Genomic DNA, 24193 nt, shown 5'->3' with positions numbered 1-24193 from the left:
TGAGATTAAGTATCTGATTTCAGAACACAAAGGGTCAATAAATGTGACTGCCAAATTTACAATGGCATTTACAAACTTATAAAGTTTTGGTATTTACAATGCCAAAAGCATTTTTATATATACTCTAATTCTGCTTCACTGATAGTTTGTGAATGCAGTTTTCATTACTCAGTATGTTCTTATGCCTCAGTAAAAAACAGTTCAGATATTAAACAGCCTTAAGTTTTTAAGCTATTGAATTTGCCTATCAGCAGGAGGTATGCATCTTTCTGAATGTGCCTTTCCTCTGTGGCCCTGAACTATATGCCTTCAAGTCCTTTTGAAATGAAAATAATAACCATAATGGTGTCTAATAATAACAAACCAATTATCCTCAACTCAGGGAGGACATAGGGCAGGCAAGTGAAGATCTACTGGGTTTGCATATCTATAGAGAACAAGAAATATAAGTAAGTAATTTTTTTCTCCTTTCAAGATACCTACAACAGATCTCTGTGGAGACCAAGGTTCCAGGGGTGTATTTCTAAAATAATATTAGCTAAATACAGGGGGAAAAACCCACAGGAAGGAGTAACAGCAAGCCCACCACCTCCTTGCTTTTTCTGATGCAGAGGATGGTCTCTGCTTTGGTCATTTACATTTTTGAAGAACCTATCAGTGTTGCTGCTGTTGCATCAATTGTTCATGGAACACATATACTATTTATACTATTTTCTGGGGGAAAAAAAGGCTGAATAAAATATCGACCTTGGAGCAAACGGGGAAAATACCTGAAGTATTCTTAGGAAGTATTCCAAATAAGAATGTTGAATTTTACCATGACCACTACTATTGCTGCATTTACTTTGAGAACACAATGACGATGCTTTCCAAGTCTTCTCTGTATACTGAGGGAAAATTTACTTTTCTTGTTAATGCATCTCTCATTAACACACTGCTAGGTGTGTCAAACCTAGCAGTGGCTTCACTGAAGTGGGTCACAAAGTCAGGCAACACCTTGACAGTGTACTTTCAAATTATGAGAGCTGAAGGGATGAAGAACAACTATGGAATTATATAAATTAAATATATCATCACAGAAACAAAAACCAAACAATAGCAAAACACTTCCAAGCTTTCCTTCACTGCATTTTACCCTGGGCTACACATTAGAAGATTGTCTTCAGGATTTAAGGACAAGTAAACTCTTACTATACAGTGAATCTGTACCTCTACTTCAGTTTAAGAAATCAGAGAATTAAGTTAGTTGAGAAAGAAAAAAAAAAAAAAAGTCAAAGCAAGTAACACCAAAGTTAAAAGACCTCTGGGTTCCATCTCTAAAAAGGTGGGTGAAACAAGGTAGAAGTTCTATAGTCTGGACTCACTGTTTCACAAGTATAGTATTAGTTCCTAAATTGTTACTTATTTATATGCCTTCCTTCCTCACCTCTAATGCTCATACAGTGACCACAGTGTACCCACAGTTTTAACAGGCATATGTCCTATGGTCACTATTTTCTGATACTTTCAGAATTGTATAGAATCTAAATTAGGGACTGTCCATACCTGAAAGTAAATATAGCTTTCAGGTTTAAGTCAGTGGGGCTGTCTTTATTTAAAGAAGTAAAAACATGAATTCTTACCACAAAAACAAATAACTGGATTAATAAGTTATCTAATTTGTGAAACAGAACTCCATCTGACAATTCTATCCCACATATATGGTATAAATGCTGTTTTTAACTCTTGAGGCAGAGCTTTTGGTCAGCTGCTCATTCCAATTTGATTTGCTATCACATATCATATAATCAGCAAATTCTTTCTCTTTTGGGGGTACTTCCATTTGTACAGAAAAATTATTTTCTATCTATATTATTTTAGTCAAAAAGTGATTCATCCTATCAATAAGTAATATGATTATCTACTAGATTACTGGCTGTGCATCAGAACACCAGGATAGCTTTCTGAAGGAAAAAAAGAAAAAGGGCTGATCCTGACTATCCCCATTCCTAAACACTACTTCCTGACCACCAAGATTTTGATTTAGTAGGTCTCAGGAGGCACCTAGATTTTTTAAAAAATTTTATTTTATTGGTTCTCCTTAGTTATACATGACAGCAGAATCCATTTTGATAAAATTATATAAGCATAAGATATATCTTATTCTAATTAGAAGCCCATTCTTGTGGGTGGGCATGCTGGTGGGGTTCATTTAGGTAAGTTCACATGTGTGCATAGGAAAATTATGTTAGATTTATTCTACTGTCTTTCCTATTCTTATCCCCGCTCCCTTCCTTTATTTCCCCTTTGTTTTTTAAATATTCTGTTTTCTGATGTGTAGCCAGGTTTGAAAACAGTTGTTTGATAAACTTAAGAGATTAACTAGATGGTTTAGAGCATGCATTAGAATCACCTGGAAGATTTCAAAACATGGTTTACTAGGTCTTGCCTCCATAGATTCCGACTTAGCTAGGCTTGGAGAAGGGACTAAAGATTTTCATTTTTAACATGTTTCCAAGTGATATTGATGCACTGGCATAGGGAGCACAGTTTGAAGATCACTGACCGTGAGAACAAAAGAATGGTGTTAATGCTCAGGACTAATATGTGTTGTAGGAGGAAGGGTTGTAGATCTTTTCTGTCTACTGCTGAACCTATCCAGAATAGAATCTCAGATAATCCTTCTGAGGTCTTCTAGGGCTTTGAATCCTATCCTTTCCTAGTACCAAGTTTATTTCCTTAAGTCTCCTGCTTCATTCTCATGATGTTGTAATAAATGGGTTGGGCTGAAGATAGTTACAACAGAAAGTTCCCACAAAGTCTAAACTCATTTCTTTCATCTGAAAAGTACACACACACACACACACACACACACACACACACACACATACGCAAGCACACACACACACACAATATGAAGAAAACTTGGGGAAAATTAAGATGATACCTGTAGAAAGACCATTTCAGTAGAAACTGCCTGGCAGCTTTGGGAAAGCTGGGTCTTCCTTCATAGGGCTTCAGGGCTTGCATCATCACGTTATCCAGCCATGCAGCCCACTGCTCCAGGGTGCTCTGCTGCTGAAGAGTCATCTTGAAGTCTGTTTCTAGTCTCTGAACCATGTTGTCATCACACTGGCACACCCAGGAAGCCTGCTCCTGGGACAGTTCACAGAGAGCAAAGGAGAATTTCAACTCAGCATCTTTGAATTGACTGTTAGCATACAGCAGACACGTGAGTGGGAAATTACAATAATAACTTCAAAGAGTTAAATAAGTGAAGGGAATTAACTGGTTAGATTTAAAAAAAAAACTTTATCAGTTTTCAGTTTTAATAGATTAATACTTCTTCTTGCTCATTCTGGTATGTGAAAAACTGATGTGACTTTAAAGTACAACTTGGAAAAAAATAAAGGTACAATTTAGTGTTTCCACATTAGAAAGTTGTGTGTGAGCGATAAGAACATATAACTACTTAAGAAAAATAGAATTGTGAACCTACAGTATGAAAGCTCTTTCATTCTATTCTTTTAATATGCCTTCAAAATTTCTCATTCCCTATCAGATAAAACTTTAAAACTGACTCATATAAGATGATTTAGGATAAGTCAGATGGATACATAGATTCAACTAGCCAAAAGTGGTCCCTCATGATTAAAACAAAAACAAACACTGAATGGTACTAGGTAGAAGCATATGCTGTGTGAGTTTATAGATTGGGAACAGAAATCTCAAGGATTATCAAAGCAAAGTTATAAATGCAAATATGTTCACAGAACTGAAAACAACTCTTCTTTTGTGAAAATGTAGACATGGTACCTGCCAAGCAATATGGATATTGCAATTTTCCTTCTGGTTCTGGTCAGGAAGTTTCATGTTTCACCATAGTAAGGAAAATAAGAACTTTTACAGTTACTTGTCAGTACTTGCCATAAGTTCTATGATGTTTCTAGTGCTGTTTTATTTTAAAACTTAAAAAAAAAAACTATCCTCTCAAGGTCAAAATATAATTATTTGGTAAAATAATATTTCACTGAAAAAATAGATTTTAATCTAGGTCCTGAATCAACCAAACCAACCTCAAGTACTTAATTTAAATCTTTGTGGGCTTGTTTCTCTAAACATAAAATTAGAAATATAAAACTTAACAAGTATTTTGAAAGTGGGTTCATTATGCCCAGATAACTTTTTCAGGATGGGTTTCTTGAATGGGTGTCAAAAAGTCCTAATTCTAAATATAAGACACTATAAATACATATTTTTCTGAAAATAGTGTCTATAGCTTTTATTCTACGTTCTTGGAGAATAAGTTTATTCAAATTGACAATTTCAACAGAATAAAATTCTAATCTCATTCTTTTAGTTCTAGAATCTCTCCTAATCTTATACACTTCACTTATTCAAAGGTCATTTCAATCTAGAGGCATTTTAAATGCAGATTGCCCCAAACTCATTTTATTTTCCTAGGGGAACCTACTACAGCTTTTTCCATGTCTCAGCTGATAACATCATCTACTATCATTCTTTTATCTAATTAATCATAAATTCTTCCAAATGCTACCTCTTAAATATTACTTTTAAATATTGTAAGTACACTAAAATTCAATTATAGAAAAAAATTGAAAATATAAATAAGGAAAAAGGAACAAAATATTAAGAATACCTAAAAAGGCAAAAGATAGCTACATCTTTATGTATTGTATAAACCTTCAAGCTTTAATTGCAAATAAATGTGTCTTGAATATTTTATATGTACATATGCCATATTTATATATTTTATGTTTGCAATACACTTATTCTAAATACACATTTCTGTACATTTTATATTAGTTATGCTTATTCATAACTCATAACACACATTCTACAGTTATTCTACATATCCTACTCAATGATATGTAACTGTCATTCCATGTAGGCAAATGTACAGCTATACTTATTGTTGAATGAATGAATTTTTATATAACCAATCCCATACAGTTGGACATTTGTTTGCTCTAAAATTTTGCTATTAAAAATAAAGCTGGAATTAGCAACCTTGTAACTATATTTCTGATTACTTTTTAACTTATTTCTGTATGACAAATCTACATTAGAATAGTTTAAATATTTTAATATACAGTATAAAATAGAGTCCATAAGATTACTAAGGGAAGAATTTAAAGCACTGAGAAAGTTATAGGTAAAGGTTATGTTTTTTTTTTTTTTTTATCAATGTCTAAGCATATTTTCATTGTGATAAAAAAAAACCACATAACATTTACCATCTTAACTATTTCTCCATGTACAGCATAGTAGTATTAATATATGTACTTTGTTGTGCATGAGATCTCTAGAACTTTTACATCTTGCAAAACTGAAATGCTTGCCCTGTAGGGAAAGGTTGCTTTTTGACTTTTGTGCACAGATAATGGGGAGAAGGAACTTCCTGGTGCCATGGAAAAATATCATTTCAGGCTTACTATATATGTGCAAATTAGTTTTGCAAAGAGAAGATGATAATCTAATACCTAATTTAGAGAATAAAACCACAGTATAATCATCTGGCTTTTCAAACTATTTTTATACTATGCTTCATTTTACTACTCTCTAGATTGAAAACGTGCTAACAATGGATGACGCTGTAAATATTTCTTTGTGAAAGAAATTTAGGTATTTCCATTCTATAGTTGAAAAAGCTAAGAATGAACATTTAAAGACATTCTTAACTTACATAAAAATTATATCCAAAAAGATAAGTAGTCAGGAACTTCAAAATCAGAGTGCTTTTTAAATACAGAAATGCAAGTATATGCAATAGTTATCAGGTCAGACCATCCAAACCATTTAACACATAATATATATGAAAAACTACCCATTTATGCTCAAAAAATCAGAGAACAGTACCATTGTAATACTATCAATTAAGGAGGAAAGAAAACCAATTATACAGCAATAGAAAAATTATCTTGAATACATGAGGAAAAGATGATTTAATTAGAGGAGAATGAAGTGCAGAAAGAGATTTATGGGTATCCTATACTGAAAGAAACTTTTGAGCTCTTAGTATGTTATAATATCAACTCTTACATTTCAAATTAAAGTCTCATTATTCTAAGAGCATTACCCTTGTATTTGTCAATCTTATTGAGGCTAATCTTAAAAAATGCAGGAACAAATTTCAAATAATAGGGGAAGGTGATAATAATGGAATGGGAAGCCCACACCCTGGGGAAATCTGGAAAACCTTAGGACAGAAAAGGAAAGAAACAGGATAGTTAAAGACAAAATACGCTTCCTGGAGCAAGAGATTACTCATTAAAATGAAGAGAGCTAAGAGTAAAATGTAGGGTGAAATGAAGACCTCACCACTATGTTCCCAGTCTTCTGAAGAAAGGAAAAGGTTTTGGAGATCAAGTAGCTTAATAGATAGGTTTCGGTATGGATGACTGACATGGTGCACCCAAATATACTTGATAATTCACAAGAGAGGAAGAGAAAGGGCAGGGTAGTTTCCAAGTTACTGGGTGGAGGATAAATAGTAGAGCAGACATATCATCGACCATTTATATGCAAAGATGTTCTAAAGATTGGTGTTTATAACCAGGAAAGAACTCATTTGTATCAATACTTCATAGGACTGTAGACACACAAATACACATGTGAAAATGATGCTAATGGAACATTTAGAACCATTTTTAGATACTATTAGAAATTATTCTTAAAAATATTTTCTGATATTGAGCTTAAATTACTTTCTGAAGAACCTGTCTTATTACTTCAACTTTTCTAAAGGTATTTTTAAACATATCTTTTTTTAATGAATATTTGAAATAAAGAGAGTACAGATCTTAAGGCAATTTCTGGCAGTTATTTTCAGTAAATCATTTAATGTAAATCCACTGAAATATGTAAATAATGGTTTTGTACACCTGAGACAGTTTGTTCTTATAAAGGTTATGTGTTTGCATGTGTGTATGTGTATGTGTATATTTGCACAGAGATCAATCAGCAGATTGAAAAAAATGTTACCTATACCAGAAGTTTGAACCCAATCCATGAAAGTCACAATGAACATAACTAATTTATCATACCCTAAAAATGGTCTAAGCCCAAATAATGCTTTTTAATATACTTTTGGTGATAAAATTAGGCCAGATGTAGAGATTAAAGTTTTTAAGAAATGTAGTCAATAATTTTTTTTAAACACAGTATTTTCAACAGCTTTGTTGAGAAATAATTCACATTCTCATACAATTCACATACAGTTTAAAGTCTTCTTTTAGTACATTCACAGAGTTGTGCATCACATTACACCATTAATTTTAGAACTTTTTTATTTCACAGAGAAGAAATCCTATACCCTTTATAGCTGTTGCCGCCCAATCTCCCTAATCCACCAGCCCTCAACAATTACCAATCTACTTTCTGTCTCTATAAATATACCTATTCAGAGAATTCTATAGAAATGGAATAATGCACTACATGGTCCTTTGTACTCAGTTTCACTTCTATTTTCTGGGTTTATTTATCCGGTGGTAGGAAACATCTTCCTTTCTTTTCATGCCCCAACAATATTCCATTATGTAGACATACAACATTTACTTATCTATTCATCATTTGATGGATATGTGAACTGTATGGCTCATATGAATAATGATGCTATGAACACCTAAATTGACTATTTGTAATCTGAAAGTCCATAATCTGAAATGATCCAAAATCTGAAATGTATTACACGTTAGATGCTCAGAAAAGTTTCAGACCTTGGGGCATTTCAGATTTCAGATTGTTGAATTAGGGACACTCAAGTGGCAAAGTTTATTCAATATTTCAAAATCTGAAAAACTCCCAAATCTGAAATACTTTTTGTCCCAAGCATTTTGGATAAGGGATACTCAATTTGTATAAATTTTTATATGAATATGTTTTTATTTCTCTTGATATGTCCCAAGTAGCAGAATTGCTAAGTTACACAGTAACTGTGTTTATCTTTCTGAGGAAATGCCAAAAATCCCAAAGTGGATGCAGTTTTTTACATTTGAATCAGCAATGTATGAGGTTCCACCAATTTCTCCAACTCCTTACCCAAACTGATTAGGGTTTTTTTTTGTGGTTGCTGTTTGTTGTTTTTTCCTATACTCATTCTAGTGTGTATGAAGTGGCATATCCTTATGATTTTTGACTTGCATTTCCCTGGTGGCTAACAATATAAAGCATCTTTTCCTGTGATTATAGGCCATTTGTATATATTCTGCAAAGAAATGTCTGTTGAGATTTTTGCCATTTTTTAATCAGGTTGGATTTTTACTATAGAGTTGCAATAGTTCTTCTATATTCAACACAAGTCCTTTATCAGATATATGATTTGCAAAATTTTTCTGACATTCTGTGGGTTTTCATATACTTTCTTGGTGGTCATTTTGAACTACAGAAGTTTTAAATTTTGATTATGTTCAGTTATGAAATTTTTTCCTTTGTTGCTTATGCTTTAGATCAACAATGGTATTACTTTTTATTTCCTCATTTTTTATTGGTATATTTTAGTTGTATATATTGATAGGATTTGTTGTTACATGTTAATACATGCATACCGTATAACAATACAGTTTGGCCAATATCAACAGTGGTATTATCTTTATATGACAACAATTAGCTTTACTACTTTGTATCAGAAGTAAAAAAAAATTGCTAGAATTCTATAACAGTATTCCTAAATTACCTGTTTTTAAAGTTTGATCTTAAGGTTAAATACTTTTTATGTAAACTATCAAAGAAGCCATATTTATTGTATATAATTCTTTTCAAGTGAAGAAATACTTCCTAGGCACCTAGAGTAAACTTTAAAATAGAGTTGTTTTTAGTTCTTTCAAGGTGTATTACTACAATAACAAATATTTCTGTGCTTGACATGGTGCAAATTACTAAATGAGTAGGAAACAATCTAAGGTAAGTGTCAAGGGGGGAAAACAAAACCCAGAGTAGTTAAATAACTTTCCCAATATCCCACAGATAATAAATGGAAGATGTTAATTTCTTGTCTAATTTCAGTGACCATGACCTTCATTATCCTTTAACTATTCAGCAAACCCTGGTGATGTATTATATGCTGCCTACTAGGACTACTTATCTTAGCAGACTATACCCACAAAACACAGGTGCAATAAAATCATATAAGGGTAAAACTCCCCTCTTTCAGGACATTATGAATGTAGCTGCTCCTTGTGTATACTTGAGGCTTTGAAAAGAAATTTGATGTTCCTAATTTAGAACAACAAATTGAGTATCTTTCTTTGTCATGTAAAAAAATGGAGTACCTGTACATTGGCAAAGTCGACACGGTTGAGGTCATTGAGCATCTGGTTGATTTGGGAAGTGTTCTGAAGCACTGCACGAGCTGCCTGGGCCAGGTGATTGAGCGACGTGTATCTTCGCAGAGTCTGGGCAAAGGCACTTACAGCGGCAACCTGTAAAGAAACCCCAGTCAGTTGAGAATTTTTTTCCCCCTCCACTACAAGAAGAAAAAAAAGAATAAACTAATGCAATCTTCAAATCTTTTTTTCCCTTGCCAAAATTAAATGCTTCCCTTTGACACTTATTCACATTCATTTGGTGAGAGTTTACTTGTAAATTTACTTGTAAAGTTTACTTGTAAGTTTACTTGTAAACCAAGAATTATTTTCCTTTCGAGAATGCTGAGGTCAAGACTAAAACAAACTCCCACATTCTTCCATAGCATTAATTAAACTAATCTCATAAGTAACTACTCATCCACAGCAAGAAATGATTTTGTGTAAGAAAGTAGGTGAAAAAAAGTTTTTCACTTTTTATTGGACAATTAAAAATAGGCAAATAAAAACATTTTTTTTTTTTAAATTAGGAAAACTCAACCAGACAAACCAACTTTTAAAACTGGATTAAAACAAATACTTTCCAGAATACTACCAATCAGATTCACTCTTATGGCCTTTATTATAACAATTTGGGTGATTTAAAGGTAAAATAAGGGAGCTCATAATTTTTTATTAGCTAAGAAATTTTATCGAAGACAAGCAAAAACAACTCTTTTTCAGAATGTGAATTTCTTTAAAAGGATTATCCAGGCAATTTCCATTTGCCCCTCAAAATTTGCTTTCTATTCTTCTCCATCCTGCTCTGTGCCCAGGGAAGGAGACCTGAATGGACTACATTAACCTCCTCCTTTGCCTTCTAGCTTCCAGTTGGGTTTGATTAATGATAAGCACTGTTAGAAGACTGGAGGATAGAATGGTCAGAGTATTTATTCCCCACAATCTCTGCTTTCTTCCTGTTTGGACAAAATCTGCTTTCCTTTTCTAAGGCTACTGTGATCCTGTGGGAAGGAGGGGATTTTCTAATGTCCTGGTTTTTTACTCCTTACCCTCTTCAGACCTAGAGGTAGTACTTTCCACTGTTGCTATCCTGGGATGCTTAACCATTCCTCCTTAGTTTTCTCAACTCCACTCATACCTTTGAAAACAAACTCCTAAATTCTCTTTAATTCCCCACCTTAGACAGATATGCCATTTTTCTTGCAGGGATCTTGAATAAACCAGTTTGTTTTGAAAGACATCAAAAATAATGCAAAGAAAAAGAAAAAAACAGTCTGGGTAATTAATTCTCACAATTTCATGGAAATTTGTTGCACATATAGTAGATTTAATGATTATCTTTAAAAACATGTTAAAAACTAACATACATACAGGAAGATATGATATTGTATTGTTTATGGATATTTAAGGAACATGCTGTACAGTCAACTGACTGAGTGACAGAATGTTCACAGGGCAAAGAATGCTCTATCTTGATTGTGAGGTATTTTAAGACTGTATGAAACTTGCACTGAAGCCCAAATATCCTCAATGAAGAATCTTACACCTTTTTTTTTTCTTTTTTTCTGTTTTAGTGTTTTGTATTGAGTATATTTTAGGTCCAAGTACTGGGTTATAAGTGCCTCACATACATTACCTTGTTCAAGTGTTATAACTATCTAGACACACATTATGATTTAAAGAGGGTAAGTAGCTTGCTCAAGGTTCCACAAAAATTCTATTAAACTCCATTGAACCCAGGCATTTTGATCCCTACTGCCAGAGTCATTGGAAAGCTGCTTCTTCAGGGTAAATTATCTTCATTGATGGAGCTGAGCACAGCTGAAAAAAGACTACATATCAGTGACAGTGGAAGGGCACAAGGTATACTCCACCATGGTAAATCATCTAAATCAATTCTGGAGGTTAATGAGATGGAGAGAATTACAGCCATATTGCAATTACATTCACTTTGATAACACGGGGAAAGGAAGTACTTTCACCTTTTGAGGTACTGTTGTATATATGATTGATTATGCAAGTTGGAAAGAATTCTTCTGTCATAATCAAATAGCACCATCCATTTCCACGTGGCCTAAAGAGAACTATCTGCTATGGAAAAGCTCCAGATATGTGCTGACTAGTAGGGTAGCTACTAGCAACATGGGGTTATTGACCACCTGAAATGTATTAGTGTGACTATCAAACTAAATTTTAAATTTCACTTACCTTTGATTTAAAATTCAAATGTAAACAGACATATGTAACTAACTCTGCTGTATGGAGAGCATAGCTCTAAAGCAATAATGAAATGTTAGTGGACATATAAATGGACTGTTGCCTTCTATATGTTTTATAGATGGAAAGCTTTATTTTTATTTCTATTTTTCTATTTTTGGCAATGGGGATTGAATTCAGAGGTGCTTTCCCACTCAGCCACATCCCCATTCTTTTAAAAATATATTTTATCTAGAGACAGAGTCTCACTAAGTTGCTCAGGTCCTCATTAAGTTGCTGAGGCTGGTTTTGAACTTGTGATCCTCCTGCCTCGGACTCTGGAGCTGTTGGGATTACAGGTGTGTGCTACCAGGCCTGGCAGACATAGAAAACTTTACTGAAAACCTAAACCAAAGCAGAAAGAACTAGAAACTACCTCTGTTCGCAAAAAGACTTGACTATTTTAAGAACTTCAGCTTATCAACCTTGTCTCTAAACTGAAAGACTAGATATATTATTGAAGTCTGATAGTGGATATAATCATGGACTAAAAACTACAAATGGGATTTCTGGTATCAAAGATAAAATACAGAATCAGTCCAGTCTTCACATGGAGTCCAGTCTTCATTCATATATCCACAGATTAACCTAAACTAACAGGGCCAACAGGGGATTATCAAGAGATGAAAAGTCATAATGCAAGCTATGTGAATATCTCTAGTGAAATATCTTTAGACTGGAATATGCATATGTTAAGCTATGTTTAATATTCTTTCTATATTCCTGATATATACCAAATCAATTATAACTCTTGACTTGAAGAAAACTTTCTCTAAACACAAAATAAAAAGCAAATGCAGTGTACCTTGGTTTGTATCATTCTCTGTGGAATATTGTTCATGGCATTGGAAAGCCAACCTTCAAGGCTTTTTGCAAAATTTCGAATGGCTTGGGTCAAGGCACCTAAAAAAAAAGAATAAAGGCAAAACAAAAAAAATACCAGACTGTTAATCTTTATACTAGAAAAGAGAAACCACGAGTATATAATATTTGATAAAGCATAAAACAGAATTTATATTGTCCTCACTGATGAAACTTTAACATTATTTCTAACTTCTTAAAGTACCCAAGAATTATATTTTGGGTTGTTTTATTTTTTTTAACAAAGCTATTTTGTTCCCAATACTTATGACACTTTGTTGGGAAATAAAACACTCAAACATTTTTGCTTATAGCAACATATACCAGTTGTGAATATACTTATGGAATTTTCTAACTTAGATAAAACACTTTATTCATTAATAGTTTTGCATTCAAAGGCTGTTTTCTTTATAAATTCTTCATTTTGATTATTTTTGAGTTCTTAATATATTTTCATATCTTTAGTTAAAAAGAAAGTACAAAAATCTTTCTTTTTCTCTTTTTTTTCTGTGCATCTATTTACTCTAGAATCCATGAATAACAGCATTTATCTCTCACTTTTTGAAAAGTAAGATAAAAAATAAAATGATCCAAATTTTTGGCTAACTATTGTCTACTTCATTTGGTAGGTAGACATCAGTGTGATAACATTGCTGTCATATAAACCAAAAAGTTCACTCAGTATTCTTCACATATTTGTTAAAACCTGAAACAGGGATAGGTCTAAGTGAAAGAAAATTTCATGGTGGTAATAAAATGATCAGAAGCATCTTCATTCATCACTGATAACTGACTATTTTACAATAGGGGATCTGCTTTGAAATTGCTCAACAAATCATTCAGCCAGTAGTACTTTACCTCCCCTGTGCTCATAGCTCCACACTGTGGGGAACAGCTTTAGATATTTAATGAATAAGTTTCAAGAACTCAGAACATAAAATTAACTTCTGCATATTTCCTCCTATATGGCAGATATCAAAATCTTATAGTCTACTATAAGAAACAAAGAAGTTACATTTTTGGCCAACTGCTCCCAAGAATATAATATCAACGATAGGATTAAATTATTGTTTTTTTCCTTTCTGTGCTCTAGTGAGTCTGACATGCTTCTCTATTACCTCTGTAAAAATAGGTTTTAGAAATATTTTAACTTACTTAAATTATTTGCAAAGGATATAAAGTTTACTATTCTAATATCAAAAACAACCAAGTATATTAAAAAGATCTATTTAATGGTTAAATGACAGAAGAGACTGAAATGGCCTAAATTTTCATTAAGAAAAACACTCAAGAAGTGGGGACCTTTAACCATGAGAATTGGAAACTTTGAATTGGAAATTTCTTGAGAACACATCTTTTGAAATCTCCAAAGTTTCCCACATTAGCCAAAAAGGAAAAAAGAAAGAAAAATATCTTTCTGTTGTGTTATGTACTAGAACCATGGAGTGCAGGCATGAATGGAAATGAAAGAGAGTGAAAAAAAAAAATTAACAACCCTTTTTGAAACTCAGCAACATTTTGTTCAAGATTCAATTTGGTAATTTGCATTTTTCATTTTTCCTAAAACTAATATTTAATATTTATTTAAACTAGAAATATGAGAATCTATACATATTACTTTTTTGTTTATCCAGACAAACTTCATGCAAAGGAGATAATAAAATAAAAAGATGTACTTTGTATTTTAAATAATTTTGAGGTTTTACTGTTTTTGTACTAAATGAAATTCTAGGTCACTTTTAATTGTATTCATAATTATACATTTAAGTGTGACCAGTTGAGTTCTTATACAATATTTTACACATTTTTTTCATTTTCAGATAAATGTATTTTAGAATATAGTAGCTTCAAGCTGACTTTAAATTAGGGTGATGTGCAGACTTTTATTTATTTATTTTTTTTCTGGTTTAAAAAAAGAAATCCCATCTGGACAGAAAATGGTAGAGTGAAGTACTAGTAGCCAGGAAAATACAATTTTTTAAATATAAAATTAAGTTTACTCTCGCTATAGGGATGCATGTAAGATCAAAACTGCAGATAGATTCTAACAACTTTTAAAGACTTACAAATATATGGTTTGAAATTTAAAATTTATTCCAAAGCTGACTGACTTGTCTCAACCTGCTCAAGGTTAGTACTCAAATTCATACAATTAAAGATAGATATTTAAATTGTATTTGAAGCTTAATTTTGTTAAACCTCATTGCAGAATGGGCATTAAATATGGTAGGATGGTACATTAAATACATTCTATAATTTCAGAGAAATTATTCAGTTTTCTGCCAAGTGTAGAGACAAACTACAGAATAAACTGTTTTTCAAATCAAAATTTGCAAGACAAAGGATAAGGGTATTGTGTACTTAAATTCTAAGGCTTAAAGACAACTAAAATGATACATGACTTAATTAGGGCACTGTTAAGGTCACAAATTAAAGTCTTATGATGCTAGCACAGAAACAAAAGATTTCAGAACAATTTAATGAATATTGATGTTGATTTGCCTCAAAAGAGAAAGCATTCACTGACATCCCTTCTTGTATCTCATGAGGGAAAAGTGTATATTGGCAGCAAGATGTCATAGGCTAATGAGCTACCCTATGCAGCTTCTCTTAAATATCTCTAGAGATTATCACCCAGAGTACAGGGAACAGGAGAGAAACAAGGGAATCAGATTCTGAAGCATAAAACAGAAAAGAATTTACATGGTAAAATATTTTTTCATGACAACATCCATTTTCATCAATCTTTAGTCAGGAAGCTTGGTGCAGATAGAAAGGACACATTGGCAATTTTTAAAATTTGGGGACAATGTCAGTGGATTTCTTGTGTTTTCACTTATTCCTCCATAAATTTATGTGGGTGTTCATTGATATTATATGTAAATATATCTAAGCATCTACTTTAAGGTGATGGGGATTCATACCTCTTTCTGTTGTCTATTGTATTTGGGGGAAAAGAGTATAAATATACAGATGTTAATAGTTTTCCCTTTTCTTCTACTAAATTTATATGCTTTCTAGAAAAATTTATCAGAAATCATCTGTGAACAGTGTACTTGAAGTGTATACATAATTGCCAATTTCACAAGCCAAAAGATTGCTTTTACTTCATTAATGTCAGGGTATAGTGGGAAATGTTCCATTTCTTTAAAAGTTAAGATCACCATTATATGCTTACACTGATGCAGGCAAAAAATAGTTTCAACTGCTTCTGTCAGTATCTGTAGTAGCATTTTTATTAATCATTGGAGAAAACAGCTTTGTTTGCAGCAAGGTAATTTAAAAAGCACCATCACTCCAAAAGGTAATCTAAGCTACCTATGTAATTCCCACTTGCTTCTTAGTGGGAATACAATGCTTGTGTAGTTACATAGATTTTTCTCTTAAAATACCAGTTAACTATTACTGTTAATGGGAACTGAGTCTCTGTAGTTCTTAACATGAGATAGGTGACAAAGAAAATGCTTTTATAAAAAAATTCAACTTCACTGGAGACCAAGATAAATTCATTTCAAATCAAAGGCAACTATGAAAGGGACTGGCTTGCAATTACAGATTTCAGTGATTTTTGGCTATATGAAGGGGACTCTGTCCTTGAGTAAAATAATTTTTTTCATGGTTGCCTGACCTGGGAGTGTTCTTACAATTAGTTTATAGGGTTTATCACATCTCTAGATTGGCTTTTTTAATCAAAAAGAAAATGAAAGAATGGAAAACAGATCATTTTCCCCCTTTTACTACAATTTTGCTCTAGGTTGCTTTCATGCAATATTCTCTGTTGCATGTATTCTATTTGACAATTTAAATGAAATTAGGATCATTCCAGATTGCAACGTCACTTCCCAAAATTTCCTGGGTGGAATGTATCAGAACAAAAGCATCCGTAGTTGTCTGCATTTAACTTACTAGGAATAGGTCTAAGGACGTCGGGGATGAGAATCTCCACCAAAGCCTGGTACATCCCATGGTCACAGTTACACATCCATTTCAGGATAGACTCATGTTTGCACAGAGTTATCAGCTTTGCTTTCGGTAGTCGACTTTCTATTTCACTCAGATTGCTGGTGTGAATAAATGTAGCAAATGAATAGATGGCAAATGAGGATAAAAAAGAAAATGGACTTTAAAAATAGTTTATCAAATATTACTGAGGTTAGAACTATACCACCATTGTATTGGTGCCATATGGCTGGATATATATTTATTTATATATATATAAAATATTCCCCCAGAGCTGCCTATACACATTAAATTTTTCTGATGGTCTGAAAGGCAGATATGATAGCAATTCCTTGAGGATGAAATAGCTCTACTGTAGTCCCCCAAATCAATAAAAATGGGAGCTCTCTCTCTCTATATATATACACACACACACACTGAGACCTCAAGAGAGCAGTTTGTGGTTTATTTCTAGAATGGCCAAAGCATAATCTATTCACTTAATGTTATCAGTAAGGTTCACAACTGGTATACATATCTCTAATTTATTAGCTGTGACATCTACTCAGTCATGAAAGTGAATTGGAAAAGCATATTGATTCTGACCTTGATTCGGTAATGGTAGTGCCGTCAGTTGGAGTAGAGGGAGAATAGCGCCAGAAAGTTTGCCACAATTTTTCTATCAAGCTAAATTGAAGATTCACAACAACATCCAATATTGCCTATAAAAAAAATGGTATCAGTATTACCTCACAATATTACATACGGGGATGGGTGAAGAACCTAATGAGATTTTATATGGTAAAAATTTCATGGGGTTCTTAAGTTAACAAATAGTGAAACTGAAATAAATTTCACCAATGGAAGTAAGGAAATAAAGAGATTAACAAGAAAATAAAAGGAAAAATAACTCTTGTAAGATTAAGCAGGACAACTTGTATTAATTCTATAATGGCTTCATACGCTAGCCTCACTTTCACCTCTTTTCTTCTCCATTTTTATGCTTTTCTCCGTTTTCTTCCTTATTTTTCTTTTGTTCCTTTACCGGCTGCTTCCTACTGCCTCCACCTATTCTCAGACCAGGAATAGTAGGTACAGTGATTCAATTCACATCAGTCCTCTTTGGGTTAGGTGACCACTGGTCATCAAACGGGACACAAGAGTATAGAGGTGCTTCTCTATGGCAAATGGAGTTAGGGTTGAATTAACCCTGCTAAGGCCACTGACCAGGGTGTTCCCAGCCAGACAATGGCTTGGACAGAAAGTATAGAGTTAGCAGGCCTCCAGAGGATGGCACCTCTCTGGGTAGAAAAAGATACAAGAAGTACCCTTCCTTGGTCACACAATGCCTTCCCTTCAACATCAAAGAATCCAATCTATCTCTCTACACTCCCTTGAGAGAGCAGCTTTAAGACTAATTCCCTTTTTATCTTCAGGGTCCTCACCTTCATTTTCTCCTTAATTTTAGTTTCTAGAACCATTTTCCAGGTGAATCAAGGATTTCCCTTTTCTTTCTCCTTTTTTTTTAAAATGATGCTAAAATGTATCACTTTTCCTATTAACTTCTGATCATCAGATTTACTTTCACTCTACCATTACAATTAATTTATAAATTAGCCTTTAGGTATGAAACCAAAGGGACACTTATTTGTGAAAAGAACGCATGATTCTGTGATTATTTTGAGCATTAAAAGACAGAAGTAGTTTGTATACATCAGTTTTGATGTGGAGTCATCAAAAATTGAGCCACAACGGGTGAAAGAGCTCCATCAAGATCTCCACAATTCATAGAAAATAGAGAAAATGGGGCAAGTAGAGTCTGTCTGAATATTTTGGGCAAAAAGAGCAAGACATAATTTAATAATTATAGAATCTGTGCTACTTGTGTAGATCCAGCCCTATGTGTGACACAGAGAATAGTTGATAATAAAAACACCCTAAGAGATTGTGCAGAGGGCTGCGGGTGGCAGTGTCAGGGTGGCAAGTGCATGCTTTCCCCGCCAACATAGAAATGTGGAGTATATTGGCTGAATCCACATGCAGACAAGATCATTATGGTCCTGGGTCTTGCTATGTTTCCTTAGCTGGCCTCAGATTCCTGGGCTCGAGAGATCTTCCTGCCTCAGCCTCCCAAGTAGCTGGGACTATAGGTGCATGTGACCATGCCCAGAATTCAAAAACTGGTTGTAGCTTCTAGCCTTGTCTCTTAACAATCCTCATCTTCTAATACTCATGCCCTTGCACATTTCATCAAGGTTGATCTGTATGACCGTTAGAATATAAGCAAGTGATAGTGCATGACTCACAGGGCTATCTTTTCTTGGATTTCCCACTCTGGAGGAAGTCAGCCACCATCTTGTGAAGACATTCAAGCAGCCCAATGCGGAGTCCATGTGGGGTGCAGCTGAGGCTTCCTGCCAATAGCCAGCACCAATTTGCTAACCAGTGAGTGAGCCATCTTGGAGGTGGGTACTCCAATTCCAGTCAAGCCTTCAGACAACTGTAGCTCCAGCCTATATCTCGACTACAATCTCATGAGAGACCCTGAGCTAGAACTACCAAATTAAGCCTCTCCCAAATCACCAAACTACAGAAACTGAGAAAATAAATGCTTATGATTGTTTAAAGCTGGGGGGAAAAAAAACACCCTAAGACTAACTCAAATATTTTTAAAAACCTATTTGGAAGTACTTTCTGGTAATAAGTGGGGGAGTAGGGAATGTTGCAAGTAGTTGGACAGTGAAAATTAAGTCAATTAATGAACACACTCCTCAGCAACGTTCAAAAATACAAAACCAAGTCCTGAGCACAAAGTGGTAGAATGTGTCTGTATTCCCAGTTACTCAGGAGGTTGAGAAAGGAGGATTGCAAGTTCAAGACCAGTCTGGGTAACAGCAAGACCACATCTCAAAAGTAATTTAAAAATAATAAAAATAAAAACAAGCCCTTAAAATAAAGGGCACATAGATGTCTCTCAGTCCAGACAAAAATCAAAACTTTCTCCAGAAACAAATTATTATAGTTGATTTCCTAAATGCAGTTTTGGCATATTCCAAGAGATATCTCTAAGTGTGAATCAGCTACTAATACTTTATATACCCCTACTATGAGACTGTTTGTTGTAAGAACACTATGTTTATGTTAAAGGAGAACATAAAGCTGTAGCAACTTGGGTAGAAAATTGTACTTGATCCTCATATAACAAAATTATTATGAAATATCTTTGATAAACAAATTATGAAAATTCCAAATAATAGGCAAAGTAGGCATATTAATCTTTCTTTAAAAATATAAACTATAGGAAATGTCAATAAAATAAGGCAAATAAAGGATTTCAATGCATCTTAAATGCAGTATCTCTGAATTAAATAATCTCAAATAACTCTTGAGAAGGACATCAACATCAACCTCACTTGAGGTAGTTTTACAAACGAATAAAACATTTTATCATTTGTCCACCCACTCTCAAATATAAATTAAAAGAATTCATATTCCACTATCTTAGAGCAAAGGACTATTTACAGGATTAGACACAAGATTTAGGCAGCCATATTTCAAAAGTTTGAAAGTCTGAGAGGAAAAAAATAATTAGAGCATTTCTCTTCTATATATACCACCTACCCCATGAAAAATGGCATGGACACTGGTGACTTTGAAATGAATGGGGATCATTTTATGGACTGTCATTTCCTACACAGATTAATTACTATACATGTCCCTATCTCTCATGAAGAGTATATTTATTCTTGAAAATTGGTATGTTCTTGAAAATTTTATAATCCAAAGACTATTTTAATCTTATTGGAGGAGTCTCTTACTTAGAATAATCATACTGCAGTTCTTTAGTAAGTAAATAATCTTACTGTATATTCATGGTCCAATTTACATTCTGAATAAATATGAGAATTTTAAAAAAAAAAATCCAAATTATATTTTACAGGCTGGTTGCTTATAGCAGGATTCATTTGAGCAGAAAAACAAATCTTGTTTAGAAAAAAAATCTTTATACAAATTTTTATTGAATTTGATGACAGTTATAGAAAGGATTTTTTCCATATATACAGATGATCCAGATATTCTCTAATCTTGGGGAAAGCGTGATAGACAAGGGAAATGACACGAAGTGGCTTTTATCATGCCAAGAAAGTTGGGAACTGGTAGGGAATGCTGAAGAACACTTCTGGCACATACTCTGCTAATAAGGAGAGAACTCCCCCTTGTCAATAACTTAGCATCCTTGACAAATACTTTGATTCATCCAAGCAATTCTTACTTCTGGAATGGGAAAAAAAAGTCTATGAATGTTATAAGCTTAAACTTCTTACTGCATATTGTATTGTCAGCAGTCAGGAGAACTGTCCCAGAAATTCAAAGGATAATCTTTAACTTCTAAGCAGATCACAAATACCCCTGGAATACAGTTATTTAAATTCTAAACAGAATCCTCTTTCAAAAGAAGAGGCACTTAAGAAAACTCTGTAATCAATCCATGGTGCCTTTCCTACCAGGTGAGCTGAAGATATAGTAATAGGCTGGCATGCAGAGAGCTCACCTTCTAGATCATGTTGCCAAGTTTGAAGTGGGAAGGACAATAGGAGTAGGGATCAAAACACCAAGAGAAACTAAATTAACAACAAAACTGAAACAAAACTAGAGCCTCATGCTTCCTGTTTTATTAAACATTTCTAGAAATTATTTTTAATAGAAATACACATGGTGTAAAATTCAAAAGGGGAAAGGAACCACTGAGAAACTGAGTCTCCTGATTCTCAGTCACTTGGTTTCCTTTACAAAGACAATTGCTATTAATATTCTCTTGTTCTTTCTGGAGAAATGTGTATACATGTTCTTTTTCACTCAAAAGAAAATAAGCTAAACATAGTTTTACATGTGTTTTACATCTTTCCTTAACGTTAAATCCTGGAGCTTGTTCCATTTTAGTATATTTAGAGTTGTCTGTACTCTGGCTATATAGTACCAGATTTATCTGGTTCCCTTTCAGATATAGCCAACCTTTTAAATTAAAAGGAATATGCCACAAATTCCCTGTACACTTGTCGTGTCACCCATATGTAAGTTATTTTTGTAGGATAATACCTAGAAGTGGAATTGCTGCATCAAAGGATTCAGATTAGGATAGGCTTAAGAAATGGGAATAAAATGTACTCTCACTGTTCCTGCATTCCTCACCTCTCCACTCTGAGACAAGAAAGAAGAAAAATGAATTTATTAGTGCTCAAAGAAATGTTCAAAAAAGTAGTACTAACTTCATCCATACTCTAGAAAAGGCTTGATTATTTTGCTTTAAAACCAAATTTCTGGCAAAACTTAGCACATGTTCATGCCATGTTGAAAAGACTTACCTCACAGTGCTCTCGATAAAGACTCTGCAATGACTTGATATCCTCAAAGGTAGTACCATCTGGCAGAGAAGAGATTTCAACTTCTCCAAACTCTGGAATTGCTCGAGATGCATCTGTTACCATGACAACACAACAGAAAAACGTTACTGTGGATGGTGTCCAATTACAGATTAATGAGGAAAAATTTCAGAAGACTAAAGAAAAAAAAAATATCAGAGGTCAGAGGGCCAAAGAACAAAGACTTTTCAAATTAATATTTTGCAAGCAAAACTTAACATCATCAGCATAAAACATAAGAATAGATGAATATACTTAGGAATTTTTAGAAACTAAATTTTCACTCCAGTTGTATTAGAAATCCTATGACCCAGGCCTCTATTAAAAGAAAAATATCTCAAGCTTGCTAGTACCAAATTTAGTTATTTTCATTATTATGCTACCTAACTCACAAAAATAAATGTATCCTTAAATTTACTATATTCATACTTTTATATATCAGAAGCCAAAGAGTTATGAAATATAAATAAAACTACAAAAATAACATTAACTTAACAATATTAATTTGATGTAATGGATGATGCTGTTGTCCTGTAACTAAATTAACCTCTTGTACCACAAACATGGATTGACTGTTGCAGCACAGGACCTTTTGCATTTGATAAGCCTATACCAACATAACTTCATGATGACTGCTTCTCACATTATTCTTCTGCATTCAAATGACTGTGAAACTTGCCTCCACATAGGGCACAGGGAACATGATTAGCCTACCTTGAGGTGAAGGCATAATTTACATAGTCTCTTTCTGTTCTTTTTTTCATTAGCTGTGCACAATTATTGTAATACACTTTGGTGCTTGCCTTATCATAAACTCAAATACAAATGTGGCAAGCAAAACTGCAGAACAGTATTTAGTTGTAGCTTTTAGGCAATCCAGGACATGCTTTCATTATTTTTCAACATTAACTGAAATAACACAAAATAAAAAATGAAATTCCTGTTGAAAGCTCACTCAAGGGTCCACAAGACTATATCTGAAGACTTTATTTTGGGAAATGCTGCCATCATTTTCAACTTCAGTAATTATTCCAACCTGAGAGTCTCTTGAAGTTTTGTTTGTTGGAAAGTGCACACTTTCCACACAGTACACACTATACACACACAGGCACATACACACACACTCTCTGATTACATCTATGCCAGTGGATATGTTGTATAGACACTGCAAGCTCATCTCCAGAAGAGTTCTGTATTAAATTTAACTGCCACTTTTGTTCTTTTGGCTTTGGCAGTATATGTGAAATGCTCTAGGTTCTACTTTCTAATTCTTTCAATAGCAGGAAACATGTATACCATCTAAAAATTACAAAAATTGAAAGTACTATGATCAATGTAAAATAGTAGATTACTTTTTTAAAGTTTAAGACAACTTTCTTTTAATCTGATACTGTCTGCCTATACAACTTTGTACATAGAAAAAGAGAATTCCTTTTGGTACTTGAAGTTACTACTGCAAATAAACAAAGCACAATTTTAATCACATAAGCCAATTTATATGAATTATGGAAAATACTTTGATAGCAATGAGCCTTTAATGGATATGCATTTCAAAGTCCTATCTTGCTTAAGACTTTTAAAAATAAAGCTCAAGTGGAAAAGTAGAGATCAACTAGAATTATATGATATACATAGTTTCAGCACCAAACAATCTTCCTATAATTAACATCAGTATGGACATTACACTTGGTGAAAAGACTTACTGTTCTCTTCAAAATCCCAAGAGTAACTAACAGGCATTACACCTTAACATACCTAAAAACTGTTGATGATGTTGACTTTGGGCAATTACAGTTTGCTCAACAGATGTGCCTGTCTGTTGACCACTTCCTGTGAAACCATCTGCAACCCCATCCACTTTCTGCATAGGCTTGTACCTAAAAATATTAGATGGAAAAAAAAAATTATTCCTTACTCCAAAGGCATTTAATTTCTTTAATGTCTCATGATAGTTGTAGGAATTTTTTTTCCTTAACAATTTCATAAGTTAGGCTGTAGACATTTTTTCCCCCATTAGTGAAAAGAATAAAGGGGGAGGAATAACAGGAAAAGGAACTGTGTTTGAAAATCCAGAAATTACATAAGAATGAAGAATTATGAGGTATTTCTAATGGATGACAGCAGCGAAGATGTCCATGTTTCTAGTTTCAGTACATATTTTGAAAACTTTTAGTGGTCAATGGATCAAGGTAGAAACATTTTTAATACACTGGAACTTGAATCTGAACTAAGATCTAGGAACTCATGGGGACCTAAAAAATGTTGATGAGTGACTTTCAATTAATTCATATTTCTAAATATAATCAGTCTACAAAACTAATCATACTGTTTTCCATATCTCCTAAAATCTCCTATGCATCTCAACACATTCATTTCTCTTGACTGTTATCCACGTCTGCAAATACAAAGACCATG

At 33.5% G+C, this 24193-nt stretch overlaps 1 protein-coding gene across 1 annotated transcript in view; it reads right to left on the bottom strand.

The window, feature by feature from the left end:
* Rfx3 (regulatory factor X3) overlaps positions 1-24193 on the bottom strand; it is a 287161-nt gene that overhangs the window by 33503 nt on the left and 229465 nt on the right. Inside the window, exons 8-14 of the mRNA XM_047524971.1 lie at positions 23534-23655; positions 21722-21834; positions 16965-17080; positions 16326-16480; positions 12364-12461; positions 9270-9419; positions 2927-3135 (exon numbers count right to left, since the gene is read on the bottom strand). Of these exons, the coding sequence (XP_047380927.1) occupies positions 2927-3135; positions 9270-9419; positions 12364-12461; positions 16326-16480; positions 16965-17080; positions 21722-21834; positions 23534-23655 (963 nt within the window). The remainder of the gene's footprint in view (positions 1-2926; positions 3136-9269; positions 9420-12363; positions 12462-16325; positions 16481-16964; positions 17081-21721; positions 21835-23533; positions 23656-24193) is intronic.

This window comes from Sciurus carolinensis, chromosome 14 (genome assembly GCF_902686445.1).
Source record: "Sciurus carolinensis chromosome 14, mSciCar1.2, whole genome shotgun sequence".
Classification (NCBI taxonomy): domain Eukaryota; kingdom Metazoa; phylum Chordata; class Mammalia; order Rodentia; family Sciuridae; genus Sciurus; species Sciurus carolinensis.
This window is presented reverse-complemented; position numbering and strand designations above follow the sequence as displayed.